We start from the raw sequence: 25,702 nt of genomic DNA, 5'->3' as shown, positions 1-25,702 counted from the left end.
TGTTCCTCCAGGGAGTACTTCTCTTCAAGAGGCCTCGGTTCCCTGTCTGTAAAAGGACAGGCTTGGCTTCAGCTTTGAAGCCCCTTCTGGCCTTACATTCTGATTCTGATCTTGTCCAAGCCATTGTTACCTGCAGAGCAAAGAAATATCTCCTTTAATTTGTTTTAAATTTCTTCTGAGCTTCAAGGGGCATCCAGTACCTTTTTCATCTCTTCCCGGTGGAGACAGGATTTCAAGAGCAAGAGGTGAGGTTCCTAATTATGTGCTTTGGTTGTTCAGAAACAAAACAAACCCTCATCCAAAATAAACAGGCTTTCTTGCTTTTAGGGAGAAAAATGACACATATGCATATTCATTTATATGGTAATTATTATTATTTAGCTACACAGGGACTAGAATTGGTAATTTAGAGCACAAAAAGGAAGCAGGGAATAGCGTTCAGGGAAAAGTAATGCAATCATAACCCATCAGGATTCTGTAGTTAATGTCAGAGGTTTTTTTCTTCTCTTTTCCTTTTTTTTTTTTTTTTTTGGTCTAATGCAATCTCTTTGAAGAATTTCTTTGAAGTGACCATCAAATGTGTTAGAGAAAGAGAAATTAGCGCTTTGTATTGGGATGATGAAAAGGAGGTGTTCTCTACCTGTCAGAGACCCATGGCCTTTCTTTAGGGACAGCCAAGGTCTTGAAGTCCAAAAGCTCTCCAGACCACGTCTCTAAGGGCAGAGGGAAGCTAAGAAGTGAGGCGGCGGTGAGTTCAGGAAATTAGAAAGGAAAAGGCTCTAATGTTAGAGAGATGCTAAGTCTTACTTCTCTGGAGTCACATTTGCTCTCACAGTTTGGATTACTGAGGTCCATTTCCTTCCTCCAGCCCTGATCCATCCTTGCAGCCACCCTGCTTTCTTGCTGGCCCCTTCTTCCTATTGCCACCTTGGGAACTGCTTAAAATAAAATGAATGACTTTATTTCTTGACCACAATACATTCATATGGTTCAGCGTTCAAGAGGTGCCCAATACCCCTCACCCTCCTGCCTCCCCAGCCACCTGCCCCCTTCCAGGAGGCAACTAATGTTAACACTCCCTTGTAAGAATACCTCTCAGAAAAATGTTTATATTTTATGCCTACAGAAGTGTTTGTGTTTTTCAAACAAATATAACAGTGCCCTCCACTGCCAAGAAACTTCAATGTTTCCCACCCTTCTTGGTGTCCATCCTTAAAGCTCTGGAGGCCTGGGCCTGCCTGCTGCCCAGCACCATCCCTCTGTCTCCTTGTGCCCACTGCCCTTCATACCTGCTCTGGTGTCACCTGTGAGGTGCCTCTCAGGACCTCTGCACACTGCAGGGGAAGGACTCACAGTGGTTTTCCACCCCTGGTGCCCACACTTTGTGTCTGCCTCTCTCCCCAAGTGAGCACAGAACCAACAGAAGAGGGCAGAGGTGAGGACAGGTCACTCCTATGGTGATGTTACACTACCTAGACTCCAGACATTGAGTGGACTGGAGAGAGAGTCTCCTTACTGGCGTGACAAGTAAGCTGCCATATGGGAGAGGCCCGAGTGTGCAGCCTCCAGCCAGCGAGAAACCAGAGCCCTCAGTCATGCAGCAGCACAGAAGGGGCTTCTGCCAACAGCCTGAATGAACAAGGAAGCAGATTCCCTCCTCTGTCAAGCCTCCAGATAAGAATGCAGCCCGCACCCTGCCCCCTTGGTTGCTGTCCTCTGAGACCTCGGCAGAGAACCCTCGGCAGAGAACCCAGATAAGTGCTCAGACTTCTACTCCACAGAAACTGAGCTAATAAATGTGCTATTTAAGCTACAAACACTGTGAATTTGTTACACAGCAATAGAAAACTGATACACACATTCTCTTCTCACTGCCTGAGATCCCCATTCCACAGCGGGGCAGTTGCTCCTCATTCCTTAGTCCCAGGATAGAGTCACTCCCTCAAGGAGGCCTCTGAGCTCGCTGAGCCGCAGGGTGGCTGGGTGCCCTGTTACACGTCTTCGTGACCTCTTGTTCTCCTGTTCCTCTGGACCCTCACAGTGACAGTGTGGGAGGAGGGATCCCATCTGTCCCAATCAGTGTAGGACCCCCAGCTCTTCACGTGGTGCCTGGCATAGATGCCAGGCTCGGGAAATATTTATGACATTTATGAATGAGAGAACACCATTTTGATGATTCCCCATTTTGATGATTCCCCAGATGATACCACCAGGGCGATGAAATCCTGTCCTCACTCATTATTGGCCCAAGGAGGAGAAGGTGCTTAAAATATAATGTGACTATGCAATCGAGTCCAAACATCCTAACTATGGTTTCGACAACAGAAGCATGTTTGTCCTAAGACTTCTCTGGGGAAGATATTTTGATTGTTGCCCTGGCATGGCTTTATGTAACCTGTGGAGACCTATTTAGTGACTTTCCTCATCACATCTTAAAATTGTTAAATTGTTTTCTTTTTTTTAAATGTTTTGTTAATTTTATTTATTTTTAAAAGATTTTATTTATTCATGAGAGACAGAGACAGAGAGAGAGAGAGAGAGAGAGAGGGAGAGAGGCAGAGACACAGGCAGAGGGAGAAGCAGACTCCATGCAGGAAGCCTGATGTGGGACTTGATCCCGGGACTCCAGGATCACACCCCGGGCCAAAGGCAGATGCTCAGCCACTGACCCACCCAAACATCCCAATCTTAAAATTGTTTTCCATTGTCAGTGCTTTCAAGGTCCCCCTTTGGTCTCAGTCCCCCACAGCTTGACAGGTTCAAGGATAGCCTTTGTGCCCTGAGACCCCAGGGTTTAAGGTTTTGCGAACCATCTTCCAATTTGATCATGGTGCCTTGTGCCAAGACTTCCTGTGTCCTCTCTCATCATCTCTTTAATCAACTGTAACAAGGACCAGCCACCCAGACACTGGGTTTTAAAATATTAAATGAAGGCATATCGTAAAAGTGACCGTGCCTTGTGAAGGAATTCTAACTCATCTTACATCAGTTTTTTTTTTTAATTTTTTATTTTTATTTATGATAGTCACAGAGAGAGAAAGAGAGAGAGGCAGAGACATAGGCAGAGGGAGAAGCAGGCTCCATGCACCGGAAGCCCGATGTGGGATTCGATCCCGGGTCTCCAGGATCGCGCCCTGGGCCAAAGGCAGGCGCCAAACCGCTGCGCCACCCAGGGATCCCACATCAGTTTTTTTTTAATATCATCTTTAGAAATCATCCTACCTAAAACCTTTTACAGAAGGAGAAACTGAGGCCCAGATGGAAGAAGAGACTTCACTAAAGTCAGAGGACCAGCAGCCGGGACAGCAGGGCACTGTGGCCACTGCCCCACTGAGGTTCTTCCAGGCCCAGGTTTGGCCGGGGTCTCTGTCCTGTCATGCCGGGCCCTTTGACAAAGGCACTTTTGTGTCACCAGAACCAGACTAAGTTGGAATGTCATGGGCCAGAAAATATCCAGCTAAGAGAAAAAGAAGAAATGTTTGATGTATGGTCACCTTTGTACCCCAGCTGTGTGGTGGAGAAGGAAAGCCTTGTACTCAATTACCATGGCCTGTCAGACAGTGGGAGTTTATCACCCAGGAAAAGGCAGAGGCCCCTGTGTATCAGAGATATGATTTATAGGCTCCGCAGATGGCTCGTGTCCACCTCTGCCAGCCAGAGATGTCCCTGGCATGTCTGGGCTGGTGGGCAGCAGCTAGGAAGAAGACAGCAGGGACCCAGTGGGAAGAGCTTCCCAGGCCTGGCACATCTCTGTGTGGGGCTCCATGTAGCCGCAGGCAGGCTGCGTGCACTCCAGGGTCCATGGGGCTGGCTGGCTTTCCCTATTTAATGAGATCATACAAGCAAGTGCACAGCACTGCACCTGGCTCTGAGGTCCAGTTAGGCAGGGTGAAGACACTTTCCCATGTAAGTTGAGCGGGTGAAAACAGACTGTGTATGGGCAGTGGAGTCCCGTGTACTTCTGGGGTCAGTGCATGACCCGCTGGCACAGCATGCCATCGGACTCATTACTCGAGTGAGTTCTGTAGCGTCCACACAGCCCGCATGGATGAGAATTAGCAGCCTTTTAAATGTAGGGCCCAAGGGAACAAACCAATGAAATTTAAAAAGCAGCTGGAGTCTGTCTCTACTTCTGTCCATGTGCCTTGGTGTTTCTTTGATTCTGTGAGCTTCCACTTGGGATGGAGTTCTAGCGGTCTGGAGGTGAGGACGAGCTCGGTAGGTGGCAGAGCATGAGGCCAAGCAGAAGCCAAGCACACAGAGCCCACTCCCCTTGAGGGCTTCTTTGGGTTGTTGGGCAGGGATCTCTGTGAGCGAGGCAGGAACTGGCCCCCTTGGTGCTCAGCTGGCTATCAGTGCTCTCCTCAACCGTGTTCTGTGTCCCAGCATCCCAAACCACGATGCTTGGAGCCCCGCCCAAGGGGAACCTGAGGGGGCACCACCCCTGTCTGCACCCAGGTCTCTGAGTTCTTGCCAGCTCTGCCAATCTCCAGCAGTCAGTTAGGTCTTCCTAGACCCCCACCAAATGCCTGGAGTGGAAACCAGAACCTGTCCGCCAAGATGTGTGGTTAGCCACATAGGATGTAAACAGGCATCGGCATCAGTGAGCTCAAAAAATATCACCTTGCCCCCCAACTCACCAGGCCTGTGGTCTTGCTGTAGTAGGAGGCAGGAGGAATAAAAAACAATGTCCGAGCACAGGCAGCAGAATCAGTCCATCAAGATAAAGATACAAATGACTGCCAGCACTTAGGGGCACATGGTAGGTTCCAGACCTGGTGCCAAGCTCTGAGGCATTTTCTGATGGGAGCCACACAACTGTCCCATGAAGGTGTCAACTAAGACTTATGGGCACCTACTGTGTGCCAAGACGCATTTGCAGTCATGTTGGGGATGAACCGGAACAAGGGAAGCAGTGCCCCCTTTCATGGGCATGTGGCTTAGTGCTACAGGTTGGGGGCTGAGTGCTGCAGGTGGGGGTGGGTGTCAGTGCTGCAGGTGGGAGGTCAGTGCTGCAGGTGGGGGACTGAGTGCTATAGATGGAGGGTCATTCCTGCAGGTGGGGGATCAGTGCTGCAGGTGGGGGGGGGGTCAATGCTGCAGGTGGAGGGCCTATGCTACCATCCTCCCTCTGGCTGCAAAGGAGGTTGCAGTGTCAGAAACCTTCCCTGTGGATCCAAAAGTGGGTGTGCATTACCTAAAGGAAAACAGACCTTCCAGAAGTCCATCACATTCAAAGTATCTGGCTGCACATCATCTCCCTCCCTGGGCTAAAGAAAGAGTGTCATAATCAGAAGCCAGACTTCAGTCTGGCAAATGCTGACCACACTCAAGTTCTCAGTCAAGGAGAAGGTCTGTGGCACTTGCTGCAAGAGGGTCCAGCACTGGGTGGGGTGGGGGATGTGCACTGCACACAAAATGCAAAATGATACTTTGTGTTGCCAGGATGACATTTTTTTTTTTTTTTTTTTTTTTTTTTAGCTCATTTACTGTACTGGAGGCTCTCGGTTATTTGGTGAGAGAGGAGGGAATATTACGACAGGTTTTCAACCAGAACCTGAAGTTTAAAATGCACTTGGCAGGTTTCTGGAGTCTTTTCCTTTCTCCCCTTTTTAGGCACAGATTTATACTTCCCTGCCTGTAACGGGAGTCAGTATTTATAGTGGAAATGCTGGCAGAGCCAAGGAGCTTGAGTCTGGGCCGCAGAACCACCAGCTGTTTGTTTTACTTCTCTTCGCGGCGCCATCGGGCTGGCATTCATCACCCACCTTTCATCCTCTGACGGGAGGAACACAGGATTTTCTTACCATTGTTTTGACACTCTCAGGTTTATGGATGTCATGCACATCCTCTGAGGAGCACGGTTTTATTGATCAACAGCTCTGCGGAGGCCCGGGGCTGTGTGTTCCTCTAACACAGACACAGTTAGGATTGCAGGGCGTTGGAGGGGCGGTCTGGCCTCCACTCAGCAAACTTAAGGCATGCATCACGGTGAGGCAGGGCTCGGAGGGAGCTGGTGAGTACACCCTCAGGGATCCCTCATCTGAGGGTGTTTCTGGCCCCTCGCCTGAGGCCGTGGCTGGTTGGTTGGCCGGTTGGTATGATGTGGGGCCTGTGGGGCCCAGCTGTGTGCACGCAGAGCAGCAGCACCGGGTGCTCTGTGGGTGGCAGGTGCATATGACGATCCGTCTCGCTGTAGTCGGGAGGAAAACCAGGTGATGGAATGCAGCACTGAGGCTGATGTTTGAGCAGCCATAACTTTGGAACCGGCAGAGAGTATCGAGAGGCCTGGTGACGCTGGAAACAGGGCTGAACTTGGAGCCACCAGCATGTTGCCTGGGGTGGGTGGAGCGCCCGTTCAGAGGTGGAACAGAGACCTGCTTCCTGAGAGCTGGAAATTCTGGCCAGGGGGGTAGAGGAGATGCTGGCAGCTCTTTATGCCCTCATTCCTAAGCTCTTAACTGCTTGGTTCCTCAGGGAGCTGCCCACTATGAGCAGCATGCTGTGTGCCGGAGGCTGGAACACACGCTGAGCACCTCCACTTCCCTGGCACCCTCACCTGCCAGACACGGTGCTAGCTGTTCATGTGCATTGTCGCGCCCAGCCCCAAACGCCAGCAAGGGCAGGCACTCGCTGCTATGCCTGTTTTGCAGACAGCAAGTAGTCACACAGCTGGTGGGTGGGGGTCCCGGGGTCCCCATCTGGCTTAATAGCATCAGTCAGTAGGATTTGAAAGACATGTGGAAAGTCACATGGGTGGTTTTTAGCTATAATCTGTAACATATTCACTACCTCCAACTTTGATTATTAACAGACTACCTATAACATTAACTGTACATCAGAATATTAGAATACAAGAGCAAGTATGTGTTTCTGTGGTATGCCTTGTATTTACTGAGACTTGGGGGCATTCACTACTATTGAGCCTGGTGAAAATTCTCATTCTCTGTAGACATAAAAGATGTTCTCACATTTTCCCTTGCACCAGTTGGTTAGGTTGGGCTTTTCCTGGAGTTGCTGAAGGGGGTCTAATCTCTGGAAGTAGAAGATTGTGGCCAGAGATGAGAGGAAGATGTGAGCAGTGGTCCCAGCCTCCTGGCGATGTCCCTAGGGCAGTGGGCCGAGGGAGAAGGCCCTGTTGACTGGGAGAGAAGGAATAAGTAAGGGTGGGAGGGTGCTTTCTCGAGGAAGTGACCCAATACATGGGGGACAGAGGAGGCTGCACCCACTGGGAATGGGGTGGGAATCTGGAGGGACAGCTGCTCTTTGTGGAGGTGTGGCCCATTGTTGCCCAGGGCACTGCCTGCCTTTTGGGACCTGGCGTCACAGCTTCGTAAAGTCATTCCTCTCGTGGATTCTGCCTTTCTAAGTCTTGTGGAAATGTGGCTGCCCTAACATCCCGATTGCTGGTAGGAGAGAGAAAGTAGCGTGTGTGTGTGTGTGTGTGTGTGAAGCACCTCCTTGGGGCCAGGTATTTGACCATCACGCTTGTTATCAATGACCTCATGCGGTCATTTCAGTGATTTTCTCGTGGGTGGTCTTACTGTTCCCACTGCACAGACAAAGGCAGTGAGACTCGGGGTGGGGTCATTGGTTACAGCCAAGATTTGCACCCAGCCACAGTGCCATCTATGGCCAGTGCTTTCCCTGCCCGGGGCCAGGAAGGGCAGCGTGGGGGCCCCAGGGTGAGGGGAGAGCTCCAGTTTGAGGGGAGACAGGAACGAGGGCTGGCTGCCTTGGTTTGGGCCTGTGCCTGGCTCAGTGGACCTGACGCAGGGAGGGAGGAGTGAGGTCTGAGGAGCCACTTTGGGGTCTGTGGACGGGGGACACTGTGGCCTCTGAGGACGAGGCCAGGTGCTCAGCCAGCATCGGTCCCCAAACTCGGATGCAGCACTTGGCCCGTGGGCCGTACTTGGGAATTCCTCAGCGAGGGGTCGTTTTAATTGTCGATCAGACTAGGCTCCTTGTCAGCCCCTCCCTCAGACTGTTCCTGCTGCCCCAAGGGGGTCCCCCCTTCTTTCCCTGATTTCAGGGAAGAATTGTGTAGGAGAAGCAAGCTGCATAGTGGGAAGGAAATGATGTCACAGTGTTTGAAGAGCATCAGAGGCAGGCCTGTCGCTCATCCTATTGTTGCCTGTTTCTCCTGCATGATTATTAATAATGTGCCAGTCACTCTTGAAATGTATTGGTTAGGCCATGAATCTTAACAGTTCCTTGCTTATAAGTCACCTGGTCCATTCCTCTTGGTTCACAGAGAACATTCAGCACCTTGCCCAGGTCAAGGGGCCAGGTAGAAAGGAGCTGAGCGAGGCAGACTTGGGGCGGTGGGTGACAGTTCACCCCCCAGGTGCAGGCACTGACCTGTCAATATGGAAGCACAGTGTACCACACAGGGTGGTGGATAAACACCCCAATGAATTAATATCCAGATAGATGGGTGTGTGTGTGAATGAATGGATGGATCTTACCCAGCTGTAACAACATGATGACTGTTTACCCACCTGCTGGACTCTGACTGGCCCCTGTGGCTCCTGCCCATTTCCAGAGGAGCAAGCTGCCCAGGCAATGGCAAATGGCCCTGAGCACTCTGGAGCAGGTCCACTGTAGCCGAGGCCACTCACCAGACCCCCCTCGTTCTAATCCAAACTTGTCTTCTCCAAGTCCTCTTTAATTGGAAAGCTCTCCTCAGTTCCTATCTGGAATGCCAGTTATTCCTCTTTCCAAGAGACTGCCTTTCTAAATGAATCCTTTATATTAAGTTCTACAAACTTGGGCTGCCCTGCTGGCTTGGTCAGTGGAGCGTGCAACTCTTGATCTTGGGGTCATGGGTTCAAGCGCCACGTTGGGTGTAGAGATTACTTAACAATAAAATCTTTAAGAAAGGAACGCTTGGGTGGCTGTCAGTTGAGCATCTGACTCTTGATTTAGGCTCAGGTCGTAATCTCTGGGTCATGAGATTGAACCTCACATGAGGTTCCATGCTCAGTGGGGAGTCTGCTTGAGATTCTTTCTCTCTCCCTCTGCCTCTTCCCTGACTCGAGCTCTCATGTGCCCACTCTCTCTCTCTTCCAAATAAATAAGTAAATAAAACCTATAAAAATATTTTTTAAAAGTTCTATAAACTTAAATAGGATTCCTTCTTGCAAGTAGGTAGAGAAAAAGAGCCTAGTTCATCTTTCTCTTCTTTGTTGCTTGTTTTGTGGGTGTTTCCGTAGGGTCCTTTTTTTAAAAAAAAAAAATATTTATTTATTCATGAGAGACACAAAGGGAGAGGCAGAAACATAGGCAGAGGGAGAAGCAGGCTTCCTGCAGGGAGTCTGATATGGGACTTGATCCTAGGACCCCAGGATCACGCCCTGAGCCTGATGCTCAACCACTGAGCCACCCAGGTGCCCCTGACTTAGGGTTCTTATTTAAATACCCCAACAGGTATGGGCTAGACTGTGGTTATTGCCCTACTTTTCAGGTAAGGAGAACAAGGCCAGAGGCTTTGAGGTGACCAGTTGGAAGTTACCCAGTTGGTGATGGCACAGCGGATTCCAAAGCCCCTGCTTTTCACCAGCAGATAATCTGACACCCTAAAGGGCAAGTCCTATTTCTGAAGAGGTGGGAGCACACCACAGACATGCTATGAAATGTTAGGGAGGAATGTTGTTGGATTCCCCACGTCATTCATTTCCAACCAGAGCCACTGTGTCTGAACCTGGGAATGAGACATTACCCCAGGAAGTGTGTTGTCTCCGCAGGGGGCTATCTTGGTGTCATCCCAGCCTTGGAGATGGGACAGGATTGGTCCATCTGTGGACAGAACAGGGTGGTCTTCAGACTGGGTTTTCCTCTGCAGAGCAGTTTCGGGGGGGGCACCAATGACATTTAACGTGAATTTGACTTGAAAATATATCTGTATATTTTTAGCTATTCAGGAACATTCCTATCTATGTGTGCCAAATTTTAACAGTTAAAAGCTTGCTAGGCTTTTAACCTGCAAACCTAGGAATACCGACTGTCCTGGATCTGCATGTGTGTATGGAGTGCCACACTTGTGTCGCTGATGAGCAAGAGTGGGGCTCAGCACAGTTGGTTTTTGAGAGGAGTCACTCAGCGTGCTCAGCCTGTTCTGAGCATGTGCGTTACTGCCAGGGTGTGCGCAGAAGGCCAAGTAGAGCCCAGGGCACACCCTGTTGGTGGCAGAGCCCGTGAGTAGGAGCAAGTTAAGAAACAGCCCCTTCCCATCATGGCCCTGGCCCGATCCTATTTACTGATTTATGACTTCTTGCCTTGCCAGAATTTACAGCCATTAACTTCCTCTCAACCAAAACTGCAGTTTCTCCTTGAAAGTAGAGTCCATTCTGCAACTGGGTAGTTGCATAGCACCTCTATAAATGCAAGAGCTCTGGGAAGGATGATCTTTTTTGAGCGCTAAGCCTGGTGCTTCCATCCTAAGGATTCTGCTATACTCATATACTTGAGTGTGGTCAGGAATCCCAGCAGGTGTTACATATTGTTTAAGGTTAGTTAAACTTTGAAATAAAAATTCTTGTTGGTCATCTTTCAGATGAATTGGATACGAAGGCATCCTAAGATTATATGGTAGGCTACGGTGTCCAGGGCTTGTATAAGCCAAAGGAATTGATACTGGGGCAATCTGATGTCAACTTTTGGGTATAAAAAGAGCCTCCTTGTTCTCACAGATCACCTTTACAACACATCAGTTTGCCAAATCAACCTTTTCAGTTGCATTTCTTTCTGGCTGGTAATCTCTCTCTTCTTTTTTCCTTTCTTTTATATGTTGGGAAATCACAGAGCACTTCATTAGAAAGAAGAGAGATGGCTGGTGGGTCTGGGTGCGTCTCATGTTACTTCCCCTGGTTCAGACTTGAGCTGAGTGGATCTGATTCACCAAGTCCAAATCTTCAGCCTCAGATCACCCCCTCAGGACTGTGAGCAATCAGCATTCAGCTCCAGGGAACGTCTGCTGTGGAGCCTCCCGCATCTGCAGTTGGAGCTGGGAGCCAGGGAAGGGGCATCCCAGGAGAAGCACCCCCCACTCTGGTCTTCAGAAGAGAGGGGAGGAGACCAGGAGCAATGCATCAGAAAGGCAGAGGACCCAGAGGGCAAGAGTTTTACTGCGTGAAGCTGCTAATTGTGCTTTAATAATAGTCAGGAGGGCAGGAAAGGCCAGTGTTCACACAGAGCAGGACAGCCCGCTCCGCGTCGGGCCGTGCTCTTCTGGGCCTCGCCAAGTTCCCTAGGCTGGCTGGCTGCGTTCTTTCCCTTTTTTTCATCTGTGACATCTGCTCGGTGCTTGTCCCTCCTGTGATCCCGGACCCCTCGCAGCTGTGCAGAACTCCAGCTCTGCCCTGGTGCGTGGAGTGCCCTGAGCATACGGCCTTTTTGATGTGTGATAAAACAGAACCAAGCCACGGGGGTATGGCGAGCGAAGGCATCAGAATATCAATTAACCTGCTCTGAACAAAGCTACGGCTCCAGAGTGGAATAGACATTTCACTGAAGTGTCAGGAAGATGGATAATGTATTCTAATTAGGGATTGACTGATACCTCCGCATCCAGCCACTCCTGGTAGTCAGACCCATGAACCTAACGAGTGTCCCATCATGGCACTGGCTGGGTGCTATTTACTGATTTATGACTCCTTGCTTTGCCAGATTTTGCAGCCATTAACTTGCTCCCAACCAACACTGTCGTTTCCCCTGGAAAGAGCCGTCCATTCTGCCACTGGGTAGTTGCACAGGGTAGTTGCACAGCACCTCTGTAAATGCAAGAGTTCTGGGAAGGAGGATCTTTTCCGAGCACAAAGCCTGGTACCTCCAACTTAAGGATGCCCCAGGACCTATGCTGCCTGCTGCAGTGGCCTTGGTTACTACCCTCCCTTCCCAGGAGAACTGGCTTGGGCCCATGTGGAGATGAGGGGTCTCCATGGCTGCCTTTCCCACCAAGCACGAGGCTGTACTGATGGGGCATGAGTGCTGCCCTAAGGGGTCCCTTAGGGACCTTACTGCCTGGGTGATCACACATCCCCTTGAGTCTGAAAGAGCAACCCTGGAGAGCCAGTGGCCTGGGATTCACTTCAGAACACCCCCCTCCCTTGCCTCTTTTGAAAACTTCACATCCACACCAGAATGACGCACCAGTGGGGCTAGGCTAATTAGGGAGATGTTCCTCATTTTGCTGCACTTTTCCTGTGTAATTGGAAGGCCCGCTTTCTCCAGCGAGAAGTCGGTGAGAGCTGTTCCCCTGAATAGTTCTAAAAGCTTTGGACCACATACTGATACAGCTGCAATTTATGGGCAAGATTATAATGATTGCTCCTTAATGCAATATTAAAAGCAGAGGTCTTTTCTTGGTGCTGAGTGGAGACGGAGTTCCAACCTTCTTTCAGCTTCAAAAAAGGAACTCGAAATAATCCCTAGCCCCTATACTAGAAGAAGCAATTGGTGAGCTCCCAGCCCCTCCCTCCAAATAGAGAAAAAATAAGGGGGTCTGAACATAGCTAAAGTTCAGAAAATTTTGGTTGGGCTTCCAGAGCTGCGAGCGGGAGCTCTCAGATGCCTTGCCTCCCAGCTCCTCTGGTGGTGAGCACATCTGTAGGTGTTTGCTCTTCTTAAGAGCAACAGCCCAGCTCCAGGCTGGCTATAACAAGGACTTGAGGGAGCAAAAGGCTGTTAAGAATTTTTTTTGCACTTTTGCTTCATTAGTTCTAGAAACCAAGGTTCCGTAGGCTGCGCGTTTTCCTGCATAATTTAAGAAATTAATGAAAGCATGCCTGATTTTTCCAACACTCTTTACTCTGTAAATTTGTTTAGTCTTTTTTTTTTTTTTTAACTGTCAGTGGAGGACGTTGGAACCTAAATATTTTAATATTGAAGAAATGCAGGCCCTTTTCTGGTTAGTTCCTTTTTTAGGAATACAGGTGTTCTATAAATTAGATGTTCCGGGTTTTAAATGAGCTTGAATCTGAGTTCATCCCTATAGGTCCATTGTCTGACCTTAAAGCAACCAAGTTCTCCCAATGACTCCAGGGAAAGGTCTATGGTGAGGGAACCAGTGTCAGAAACTGCAGCTTCTGGGATGGTCACCCAACTGCCTTGCAGCAGAGGGAAGGCCTGAAACAGCTGCTTTATTTCACCTTCCAGAGCTCACTTTACCTAATAATCTGGACATCAAATATAAACCATTAAAAAGTGTGTGTGTGTAACTCCAGACTCCTGGGACTTGAAAGGACTTTAGAAATTGTTTGATGTGAACTTTGCTGAGGGATATAAAAAAAAAATCAACTTACACAAATGGGAAGGGAAGATACTGATGTTGTGAAAGTGTCAGTTCTTCATACATTGATACATTTAATGTCATTCCAAAATTTTAGCAGAATTTCTAATTTTGAACTTGCTTGGCAGAATTTCTAGTTTGAACTTGCAAAATATTTTTGCTGCCTACTTGGAAGAACAAATTTTAAAAAATTTTTTAAACTATTATTTTAAAAGATTTTACTTGGGAGCAAGAGAGAGCACACAAGTGGGGGGAGGGGCAGAGGGAGAGGGAGAAGCAGATTCCCCACTGAACATGGAGCTGATGTGGGACTCGATCCCAGGACCCTGGGATCATGACCTGAGTCTAAGGCAGAAGCTTAACCAACTGAACCACCCAGGCACCCCAAGCCCAGGTCTCTTAAAGCTCCAAGTTTTGGTGCCTCTTCTTAAGAGAGTAGGGTTTTGTTTTGACTCACTTGGTTCCTCCTCCCAGGATCCCCCATCCAAGAAACTCTCTTTATGAAATAATCCACGAGATGGAAAAAGCCATATGCACATAACTGTTAATCACAGCATTATTTATGATCACAAGAATTATTAGCAGTTGAAATGTTCCATCATGGGGTGTGGCTAAGTGACTGTGGCATGCTCACTGGTAGGACATTGTATAGACACTGAAAATAATGGCAATGCAGAGGCGTGCCGATATGAGAAAGTGTTTTGGTAGCCATAATGTGTGATGGAAAAAATCAGGACATAAAATATGTATGTCGTGATTCTAGTCATAAATATAAGACTCAGAAGGGGATGTAACAATAGGAATATACTTGTTAAGTTCTGATGTGGCTGTCAGAAACATTTACTTTTTTTGTCCTTAAAGTTCTAGTTTTTCTATAAAGCTATATTGCTCCTTTTAGAATTCCAAAAAAAAAAAAAAATCTAAAAAATAAATGTAGATAAGCACCTTTCCAAATTCTCTGTCTAGGGCTGGATTCTGGATGGCATCCCTGCAACTCGGGAGCAGGCCCTGATGATCCAGACCATCGGGATCACCCCCAGACATGTCAGTGAGTAGCTTGCGAAGGGCCCTCCCACCAGAGCTGCAGTCCCCAGACCCCAGGAGTGAGGACCCTGCTCTGTGTTGCTGGTTCCCGGTGCCCACTCTCAGCCCCATACCATCCAAGACCCAGCAGGAAAGAGGAGGACAGCACAGTTGAATTTTTCACAAAGCTAAAGGCCTTCAGGGATTGCTCTTAGAGAAAGGGGGTTTTGCTTTGGCCCTGGTGGTTCCTTGTTGCAGGAATCCCATTTCTGAGAAACTCTCTTTAGGAAATAATCCAAAATATGGCAAGAACATTCTGCACAAGAGCATTACAGTGAAAATTGTTAGATGAGATGTTCAAGTGTGGGCTGTCTGCTGTCCTGAGACTGAAGATCTCTCGGAGGGATTCTCAGGGGTGGGGGTGGGTGTTGTGTTAGTGTTGTTACCCAGCAAGAGAGACATAAGACAAGCTATTGGCCCATGAGATCCAAATGTTTGGGACCTGCTACCTGACATGTCAGTTGTGCTGTTGTCCTTCTCCATCCAGTTGCTCTGAGCGCTCCAGACACTGTCCTGATTGAGAGAAACCTGGGGAAGAGAATCGACCCTCAAACAGGAGGTATGACATCTCCACCTCTACCCCTGCTCCATGGAGTTTCAGAGGCGATCTGTGATTGATGATTATCCAAGGAGTAGTCCCAACCACCATCTATGGAGCCCTTCTCCACTCGGGGCACCAGCAGAGGGCCACATGGGGGCCGCGTAGGCGAGCACAGGCTCAGATGCTGCAGGCTGGACTCGGAGCAGGAGGTCACTTGGGATATGATGAACCACAGCAGAGCAGGAGTTGAGGCCCCAGTGGCTGAAAGGAAGAGCCCTGTTAGTGTGGAGATGGGTTTCAGCTCCCAAAGACCAGGCAGTTCAGCAGGGGCCCGGAGCCCTTGACCTCTGGCCTGAGGCTTTGGCAGCAGACAGACCAGGGTTCATAGACCCTGGCCTCACCCCTTTCCATCTGTGTGATGTGGGATGAGCTGCCCAACGTTGCCAAGACTCAGTTTTCTTTCCTGTACGTGGGTGAGATCTACCTTGTGATCTGATTGCCATGAGGACAAGCGTGTGCAGGTGATGCCCGGGGGGGTGAGCACTCAGGAGCCACAGCCACGCTTCCTGGTGCCAAAAATCCTCATCTGTTTGTTACTATTATTATTATTATTATTATTATTATTATTATTATTATAGGATTTATTTATTTGAGAGAGAGAGAAAGAGAGCACAAGTGGGAGGGGCAGAGGGAGAAAGAATCCTGAGCAGACTCTGCTGAGCTCAGGGCCTAACGCAAGGCCTGATGCCTTGAACCTGAGATCACAACCTGAGTGGAAAGCAAGAGTTGGTTGCTCAACTGACAGAGCCACCCAGGCACCCCCTCATCCTTTTGTTATTGTTAATAGAGACATAGGAGCAGCACCAGACCAAAGTGTATCCTGCACAGTTTAGGGTGAATGAATATGCCTAGGATTCACACAGGCTGTGGATTTCACACCGGCCAGATGCAGTGCTGGCCTTGGCAACCCCTGGGTGGGTGAGTCTAACCCTGTACGTCTCCCCCTTGCAGAGATTTATCACACCACCTTTGACTGGCCCCCCGAATCTGAAATTCAGAACCGGCTGGTGGTGCCGGGGGGCATCTCAGAGCTGGAGACAGCACAGAAACTGCTGGAGTATCACAGGAACATCATCAGGATCCTCCCAGCTTACCCCAAAATCCTGAAAGTCATCAATGCCGACCAGCCATGTGTGGACGTCTTCTACCAGGGTAAACACAGATGGCAGTGGGTCCTGCATGCACTTCGACCCTCCTCATCCCAGTGTCACTTAATATGGCAGCGATGCCAGTGACCAGGCTGTGTCTGAGACCCTGGGAATCAAGTCACGGATGGCCCAGGTTCCCTGCTCGGAGACCCTGGGTGAGGTTCTGTACTCTGGTGAGAGGAGTGTGGGAGCAAGTTTTACCTTGGGGGTGAGGGAGAAGGAAGAGAAAATTTATAAAAATTAAAATACAAACGTATGAACAGAACCCACTCCGCCACAAAAAAATATCACCCAAACCTGCAATGCAACTTGGGGGTCATGATTCCATTTAAAGCAAGGTTAAGGGCAGCCCCCGTGGCCCAGGGGTTTAGTGCCTCCTTCAGCCCAGGTGTGATCCTGGAGACCCAGGATTGAGTCCCACGTCGGGCTCCCTGCATGGAGCCTGCTTCTCCCTCTGCCTGTGTCTCTGCCTCCCTCTCTCTCTGTGTCTGTCATGAATAAATAAATAAAATCTTCTAAAAAATAAAAATAAAATAAAGCAAGGGTAAGCAGCCCCACGCCTGGTACTGCACTGTTGTTAGAGCAGTAGCAAAGGCTCACAGAAAGTGGCTGGAGCAGGTGCATGTGTGTGTGGGAGGTGGGATGGGGTGGGGAGCCAGGAGCCTCGTGTTTAAATCTCATCTCCACTACACATCAGCTGTGCAGTCTCTGGCAACTCTTTTACCCCTCTGGGCCTCAATTTTGTCATCCCTAAAATGGGAACAAAAATCATGTCTTCCTCCCAGACTTGGGTGAGGATTACATGGGGATTCTGCAGATCACGTATCCACAGCCATGAGTCTGGCAGCTGATGCAGAGGAATGCTCATAAGTGTCAGGCATCATTGCTATTGGGACTCCACATCCTGTCCAGAAAGGCCAAGGAAAGTTAGAATGATGAGATCCCAGGGCAACCGAATTATAATTTATAATTGTCTCTACATCAAATTATCCCCTCCTATGCAATGCCAGGTAAATGACACAATAAAAATGCCAGCATGGGTATCTAAGATACTTGATGGTTAACAACAGCCCTTTTTGGTATATTGTCTCAAATCTCTTTAAGAAAAGTTGTGTTGTGGTGGGGAGATGCTTCTGAGCCCCCAGCCCCCACCTGCTGGTGGACTTCACTTTCCTGAGAGCCCAAGGTTGGCACAGCTCAGTCACCTGGTGGGGGGATGTCTAGCAGACATCTCTATGTTGAAACAAGCCAGGCTGTGGATACCCTACAGTTTTCCAGTGATTTTGCATCTCGGAAGGGTCTTTAGTAGCAAACGCTGCGCTCTGAAGATAAACAACCACAACATTTATCTTATGGCATGATTCTGAATTTACACATTAATTACCTCCAAATTACTTAATTAAATTTAAAAGTTCATATGATCATTCATAAAGAATTCATGCCTGGAATTGTAAATAAAAATGTGAGTGTCTGCATATTAATTATTATTAATTAATAATGCAGACAGATAAATTGAAAATTGGAATGCAAAATTCTCTCTGTGTTGTTTTTTTAATCTCTCTGCAGTGCATCCAGCAACCACATATTTTTAAAAAGAATAATTAGATGTTGAGACTGTCTGGGGGATCATTACTTCTAATTAACTTAGTTATTTACTGTAAATTAAGCATCATTTGTAAGCAGGCTGCTTTGCCTGTAGCGTTTGTGCATTTCAGATGTGCTGGATCATGGCAGTTCTGAGGATGGAGGGGTTTGCTTGTATGGCTTCCTCCAGCTTATTCTCAGGGGCAGAAAATGTTACCCAGGCAGCAGGTTCATAAGAGCCCTCCCAGCCCTGCCAGCTCTCTGTAAAACGGAGCAAGAATAATACATCTCTCGTGGGAATGTGCACCAACCGAGTAAGAGCATGTCCTCAGAGTATTTTGCCTAGCGGTTCCCACGAGCTGGTGTGTATGATATTACGATGACAATGATGAATAACGCAACCTTTAAGATAGTCGATTAACTTACCTGTACCTTTAGTTCTAAAAACGAGGGGAATTGCGATATTTGTAATGATCCTTCCAATTTAAAAAAAATCCTACAAAGATTTGAAAGGTCAAAATTCATACAGTGAACAGCACAGGGCTTCTCATTTGCCCCCCTTTTCCCACCCTGGGGACATTTGGCAACGTCTGGAGAGATTTGTTGTCACAACTTGGAGTTGTGCTACTGGCACCTGGTGGATATGCCCAAAATATTGCGAGGGCGAGGTTGGCAAACCCTGCAGCACCTGTCTCTTGATTCAGGGGCACTAGGTCCCTGAAGGTGGCATGGTGGCTCAGCCCCTTACTGGGGCAGAACCCACTGAAGGCAGGACAGCCATTAGAGGGCCATGCATGGCTGACCTTGTGCAAGATGCTCTGGGTCCCTGGCAGGAGGTGAGGCTGGGGAGGGAGCCCCTGTTTTGATGTCAGCCACTGGAGAGCTGGCGCCGGCTCCTGGCCTCAGCAGGTTCCAAGTGGCTGCCTGTAACAGCCTCCTCAACTGCTCTCAGTGCATCCTCCGTGCTCAGGTCAGGGGGACCTGGTTTGATGTTGTCATCTAGTGCCCTCCATGGTGCAGTTGCCTCAGTGTTGGGGACACTGGCCCCATGTCCCTACTTCCTTGTTCATCAAATGCCAGGGCATGCCATGGGCCAGGCAAGCAGCTGAATCTGCCTACTCCTGGGACCTATTTGATCACTGCCTCTTTGGAGACTCCCAACAAAGTTGGTGTCACTGGAGCACAGCTGAAATTATTCTCTACCAATTCCTGAGTCCTTTAGAAGCCCCCATGTGCAAGGCCTGATGCATTTATCAATCAAAGTCTACATCTGACACTGGGAGACTGGCCTGGTCCTGGGCTTCATTCAGGCTGGAGGCTCAGCCCAGATTCAGTTTGGAAACATCCCAACCTATCAAGTATGTGTCCTGTGTCCTGGGACCAGGATGCCAGTTCACCCCAGCAGCACACCCAGCCCCCCTTCAACCAGGAGGGAAAGGCAGGTGTCCTAGAGGAACTGTTGGGTGGACAGGCTCAGAGAGTGGCTTCTGTGGATCCACTGCCCCCTCCCATCTTCATGGCCAGGCCTGAAGCAGAAATCTTTCCCCTTCCCTGTAGCCTCACCCCGTGGCCACTAGCAGCCACACGGAGGGTTTCCTGGAGCTGTAAATGAGAGAAAGAATCCCTGCTGTTCAAAGAGCCCGCATACCGGTTCTGTAAGCCAGTTTCCTTTCTTTATGATCTGAGTTTACTATCCTCATATCCTCTCTTTCCAGCTCTGACCTATGTCCAAACCAACCATCGATCAAATGCCCCATTCACCCCACGGGTGCTGCTTTTCGGGCCCATGGGCAGTGGGAAGAGTCTGCAGGCTGCCCTCCTGGCCCAGAAGTACGGCCTCGTCAACGGTGAGTGCCCTGGCCATGCTGTTTCCAGAGCCTTCTCCCGCCCACTGCCTTCCTGAGCTTTCTGGCCTTATGAGGGTGGTGAGGAGCAAAATCGCTTCTCTTTCTCGCTCTCTGCTGTCAACAGCCTTCAGATATTCCATCTTTACAGGGATGGCTTTTGTTCCTCACAAAGAATATGGCCAATAAAAGCATTAACCAATAAAAAGGTGTCCGCAGCCCCAAGAGCCAGCACATTTTCCAGTCATTGTTCGTTCTAGCCTTCGAAGCAGTGGCTATTTTGTGCTTTGCACCACGGGCACTTCCTCCAGCCCCCGTGGCCTCCCTGGAAGCCACAGCCCTTGTATAATCTGGAGCTGCTGTTGATTTATTTTCTCCAGTCCCATTTGGCTCCCCGAACCCAGGTCAATGTTTTCACAGGCAAACAGTTTCTGAACCAGACATAGACTTCTTGCTTGTGTAGTTTCAATAAATATTTTACCAGGAGGAGAGAAAAGATTGAAATCAGTTTCTCCAGGCCTGTCCTGAGGTGGTCCCAGGCAGTCTCAGGAGCCAGCCGCCTTCAGGAAGATGAAGCCAGAAAGGAGGAAGAGTCAGAGCAGACACACAGGGCGGCTGCAGGGAGCACAAGAACTGCTGTCACCATGTCACCACCGACATAACTTCCAGTGAATGCTCCACAAGCCTGAGTTACCTCTGGTTATGAAGAAAAAAAGATCCCTGCACCCCAAATATAAAAATATGCATATATATACCTCCAAATTCTGCAGGTACACCATACAAATATATGCATGTACAAACATGCACAGATATATATGTACCACCCTAGAAGGATCAGGCTTTGAAAGAAAAATGCTTTTCAGATGGGCCTCCTCCAATATAAAATCCGAGAGCGATGGACAGACTAGTCAGGAATCAGTAACAAAAATCGTACCCATGAAATAAAGCTAGGGAAGTGAACAATTATTCTGATTAGTAAAGAAAAATAGTCTCACTAATAGTCTTGTAAAAATACTAAATAGTAGGACTCTGATTCGATTAGTATGGAGAAATAATCTCAAGGCCTCAGGATGAAAAATGCTTTTGCTTGTATGGATGGTTTGTTGTTGTTGTTGATTAACTGCATTATTTAGGTAATTCCTTCTTTTGCTTTTACCTCTTGAAGTTTTATAAGGCAGACTTTGCAGCTCTGGTAGTGGCTCCTGTGGGAGGAGTGAGCCCCAGACTGCTTGTGGCTGCACCCACATGTTTATGGAGGGGGCTGTGGCACCAAGGGCAGGAAGTCTGGCCATAGGAGGAGCAGGAGTGGAGGGCGCCCCTAAGAGCCTCCACACAATACCTTAACACAGCACACGGCCTTATTTTAGTCACAATCACTGTGTTGTGTTTTGTTCATACAAGCAGTCATTCAAGAAAAGCATTTTTAAGTTTATGTTGTTTTCTGAGTACCAGTCACGAGAAATGAAATTATATGCCTAGATTTCTTCCAGAAATGAAAATAAGAAAGCTCAACATGGTTTCTGCTTTATAGCTGAAGAGCCACTGGGGGGCTTTTTTTTCCCCGGTAGTTGAGCTCAGAAAGTTCATAGTGGGGTGCCTGGGTGGTTCAGTGGGTGAAGCGTCGCCTTCAGCTCAGGTCATGATTCCAGGGTCCGGGGATGGATCCCCATGTTGGGCTCCCTGCTCAGCCCTTCTCCCTGGCTTGTGCTCTCTCTCTCTCAAATAAATAAATAAAATCTTTAAAAAAAAAAAAAAGAAACTTCACATTTCTCAAATGCATTCTTGATAAGTACAAGAAATCACTAGAATTCAGTACACCGACCTGTGGGACCTCCAGTTGGCAGAGCCAAGCATGGCGCTGTTCACAGCGGTTTCTCTGCAGAGGCCTGTCTGTACCCAGAGCTTCCAGGACTGCCTGCTCCCCCATGGCCACTCCCTGGTTTGGCTCTCATCTCCCCATTTATGCATCATTCAGTTGTGGGAAAACAGCTCCAAATAAGCAAGCACCCCAATATTCACACCAACAAGACTGATTAGAAGATTTGTTTATAATTGGTGAGAATATAAAAAGGCACAACTTTTTGAAAGACAAAGGCACCATTGGTTGACTGTGAACCCTGCAAATCCTCAGGCCCAGTGGATGTCACTCTGTGGATTTTTTTTTAAAAGATTGAGGGGATCCCTGGGTGGCTCAGTGGTTTGGCACCTGCCTTCCGCCCACGGCGTGATCCTGGAGTCCCGGGATCAAGTCCTGCATCAGGCTCCCTGCATGGAGCCTGCTTCTCCCTCTGCCTGAGTCTCTACCTCTCTCTCTCTCTCTCTCTCTCTCTCTCTCTCTCTCTGTGTGTGTCTCATGAATAAGTTAATAAAATCTTTTAAAAAAAATAAAAGATTGATAGATTGATTCATGAGAGAGAGAGAGGCAGAGACACAGGCAGAGGGAGAAGCAGGCTTCCTGCAGGGAGCCCGATGCGGGACTCGATCCTGGGACCACAACCTGAGCCAAAGGCAGACACTCAACCACTGAGCTGCCCAGGCATCCCTCACTCTGTGGATTTTATTCTACTGACACTCAGACCCTGAACAAGAGAGTGCATCATGAAAGTAGAGGCAACCCGAACTCAGTTAATAAGAGGCACAGTTAAGTAAGCTGTGAGAACCCCGTATACTAGAGCAAATTAGTGCTAGTATGTAATTATTACTCAAAATGAGGAGGCAGCTATTAAAAAGAGACCTGCAAAGTGACTCGATGTCCGTGATCTCTTGTTTAATGAGGGAGGAGGTAGAGAGCTAGTCATTCAACAGTGTTCAGGGGATGATCTCATTTTTGTTTAAAAAGTGTGTTCATGTACACTCAGAGAACATCTGAAGGAACATCCACACATCAAACTGGCTGTCCCTGTACAGTGGCATATTATACAATTTGGATTTTTTTTTTGCTATGAGCATGAATTTTCTAACCAGAGACAACCATGAAAGTTTTATTAAAATAACATAATCATAGGGGCAGCTGGCTGGCCCACTTGGTAGTGCATGTGACTCTTGATCTCAGAGTTGTGAGTTTGAGCCCCACATTAGGTGTAGAGATTACTTAAAAAATTTTTTTTAAATTAAAATAAAAAATACATATAATCATCCCCATTGAGTGACTGCTATACACAGTAGAGGGAAGGTGTAGAAAGAATCAGAGAGAAACATAAGGATCCAGGTACACGGCTGGGCTGGGGCAGGGGGTGTGAACAAGGTAAGATGAGCTTATCCAACATAGTTCCAGGTCTGACTGTTCAGAGCCTTGGTACTGGGAGCTGTTAGGAGAGAGGAGGCGGTTACATTGTTTTTTTCATAGGACATTGTGAAGTGAGGTTGTTGTAGGCAGGAGTGTTAAACCACCCTTTCCCAATATAAGCCCTGAACACTACACATTTTCCTCTAAATACCTCTTTAGCTGCATCTCACAAAATTTTAATGTGTTGTGTTTTATCATTCAGCTCAAAATATTTTCTTATCTGCCTTGTGGTTTCTTGTTTTTTTTTTTTTTTTAGATGTATTTATTTATTAGAGAGAGAGCATGCACAAGCCGGGCGGGGGACAGAGGGAAAGAGAATCTCAAGCAGACTCGACCCTGAGCGCAGAGCCTGACTCGGGGCTCGATCTCATGACCCTGCTAAATTTCCAAATTGTTTGAGAAATTTCTAGATTTGGGGGAAGAGTATTGATTTCTAATTCTACTGTGCTCAGAGAACATACCTTATATGATTTCAGTCCTTTGAAATTTATTGTTACTTTTTTATAGCTCAGCATAAAGAACATGTATTCTGGCATTGGTGGACATAATGCTACACACATGTCAGTTAGGGTAAAATGTTTGATGCTGTTCAGATCTTCTGCGTCCTTCGTGATTTCTCACTACTATTATCTCAGTTACCAAGACATTAAAATCTCCAGCTCTGATTGTGGGTGAGTCTACTGCTCTGCCAGCCTCTGCTGTATGTCATTTGAAGCAGTGTTCCTGGGAGCACAGACACTGAGGACTGCTGTGTCTTCTTGATGAAATGACCCCTTTCTCATTAGGAAATGGTCCGCTGTCTCTCCAGAAAGACTCTTCCGGGAAGTGTACTTTGTCTGATAGTAACGGAGCCCCTCCAGCTCTCCTGTGATTGGTGTCTGTATGGGATATATTCTGTCCTCTTTCTTTTTAGATGATCTGTGTCTTAGATCCTAAGTATGTGTCTTGTACCCAACATACAATTGGGTCTCGCTTTCTTAAAATCCAGTCTGGGCATTTTCTGCCTTTTCATGAAAGTCTTTAGTACATCTCCATTTTGAGTAGTTTTTAGTAGGTTTCAAGCCTACCATCCCGGTTTTTTGTCTTCTGTCCCCTCATCTTTATTTCTCCTTTCCGGCCAACTGTTGGATTAACTAAATGTCATTTAGTAATGCATTTCATTTCCCCCATTGCCTTTTAAGCTGTGTCTTTCTGCTTTGTTCTGTTAGTAGCTGCTCTAGGGGTCATATGGCATCATTTATTTCTCACAGTGTGCCCTGACTTAATACTGTAATAGGAGGACCCACAACAGGCGTCTTTCCATTTCCCTCACTCTCTCCCAAGTGCTATCTTCGGTCATACATTTCATTTCTTTTTTTTCATACATTTCATTTCTCTATGTGCTATCAACTCTGCAGTATATTGTAATTATTTTTGCCTTAGTCATTTGGTTCTTTTTAAAGATTTTATTTATTTATTTATTCATGAAAGACACACAGAGAGAGAGGCAACTCGGGTAGAGGGAGAAGCAGGCTTCTCACAGGGAGCCCAATGTGGGACTCAACCGCGGGACCCAGGGTCACGCCCTGAGCTGAAGGCAGACACTCAACTGCTCAACCGCTGAGCCACCCAGGTGTCCCAGTCATTTGGTTTTTTAAGTGAAGTGCAGGGGAAAGGCTCTGTTATGTACCCACACACATCAACACTTGTTTGTTTGGATCTACATTTCCATCTGTACCGTACTCTTTCTGCTTAAAGAACTTCCTTTAACATTTCTTGTTGTGCAGGTCTGCTGGCAACAAATTCTGCTTTCATCTGTCTGAAAATGTCTTTATTCCACCTCCATTCTTGAAGGACGCTTCTGCTGCACATAAAAATCTATGTTGACAGGTGTTTTCCTCGTAGCACTTTAAACATGTCATCCCATTGTCTTACAGCTTGCGTTGCTTCTGATGAGAATTCAGAGATTATTTTTATCCTTGTTCCCCTACATATAAAGCATCTCCCCCACCCAGCTGCTTTCAATATTTTCTCTTTGTCTTTAGTTTTCAGAAATTTAACTCTGAAGTTGTATCAAGGTGGGGTTTACTTTGTGTTTATTCTGCTTGGGTCTCAGAGATTCTCGGATCTGTGTATTGATATTTTTCATCACGTTTTGAAATGTTTTTCTTCAGTTTTTGAAATTCTCTTGCCATTATTTCCTCAAATATTTTTTCTGCCTCTCTGTCCCTCCTCCCCCACCTCTCTCCATCCCTCCTCCCCCTTCCTCCCCTCCTCCCTCTCCCTCCCTCCCTCTCTCCCTCTCTCCCCACTTCTCTCTCCCTCTTTCCTTCCTTCTCCTTCTCCCTCCTTTCTGCAACTCTGATTACACATATGTGAGATTAGCCAATACTGTCCATCAAGTCACTAAGGGTCTATTCTTTCTTTCCAGGACTCCCTTTACCTTCTCTTTGTTTCAGTTTGGATACTTTCTCTGTACTGTTTTCTTGTCTCCAGATTCACAGATTGCAGCCTATCCAATGATGTTTTCCATTTAAGATAGTATATTTTCCAGTTCTAGAATTTGCATCTGGTTCCCATTTCTCTGCTGAGATTCCCCAACTGTTCACTCATTTTGACTATCTTTTCTTTAACAGTTTTAAATATATTTATAATAGCTGTTGTATTATTCTCACGTACTTGCTCTGACATCCATATCATCTCTTGATCTGATTCTGTAGCCTGTTTTCTCTCTTTATAGGAGTCACACTTTCCTGATTGATTGGGTGATTGATTGATTTTTGCATCTCAAGTAGTTTTTTATTATATACTAGACATTGTGGATCTCACATGGCTGGGAATCTGGATTGTGTGGTTCTGCTTTAAGAATACTGAGTTAAGAGTTGAGGT

General features: G+C 47.6%; 1 protein-coding gene across 7 annotated transcripts in view; it reads left to right on the top strand.

Moving 5' to 3' along the window:
- Window positions 1–25,702, top strand: part of AK8 (adenylate kinase 8) — a 127,322-nt gene that overhangs the window by 30,634 nt on the left and 70,986 nt on the right. For all 7 annotated transcript variants that reach the window (XM_072778492.1, XM_072778491.1, XM_072778490.1 and 4 more), the window contains 4 exons: window positions 14,255–14,336; window positions 14,859–14,930; window positions 15,924–16,124; window positions 19,420–19,551. In XM_072778492.1, coding sequence (XP_072634593.1) covers window positions 14,255–14,336; window positions 14,859–14,930; window positions 15,924–16,124; window positions 19,420–19,551 — 487 coding nt within the window. The remainder of the gene's footprint in view (window positions 1–14,254; window positions 14,337–14,858; window positions 14,931–15,923; window positions 16,125–19,419; window positions 19,552–25,702) is intronic.

Source organism: Canis lupus, chromosome 16 (genome assembly GCF_048164855.1).
Source record: "Canis lupus baileyi chromosome 16, mCanLup2.hap1, whole genome shotgun sequence".
NCBI classification, from domain to species: domain Eukaryota; kingdom Metazoa; phylum Chordata; class Mammalia; order Carnivora; family Canidae; genus Canis; species Canis lupus.
The sequence above is the reverse complement of the archived record's forward strand: the minus strand, read 5'-3'. Positions and strand labels throughout refer to the sequence as shown.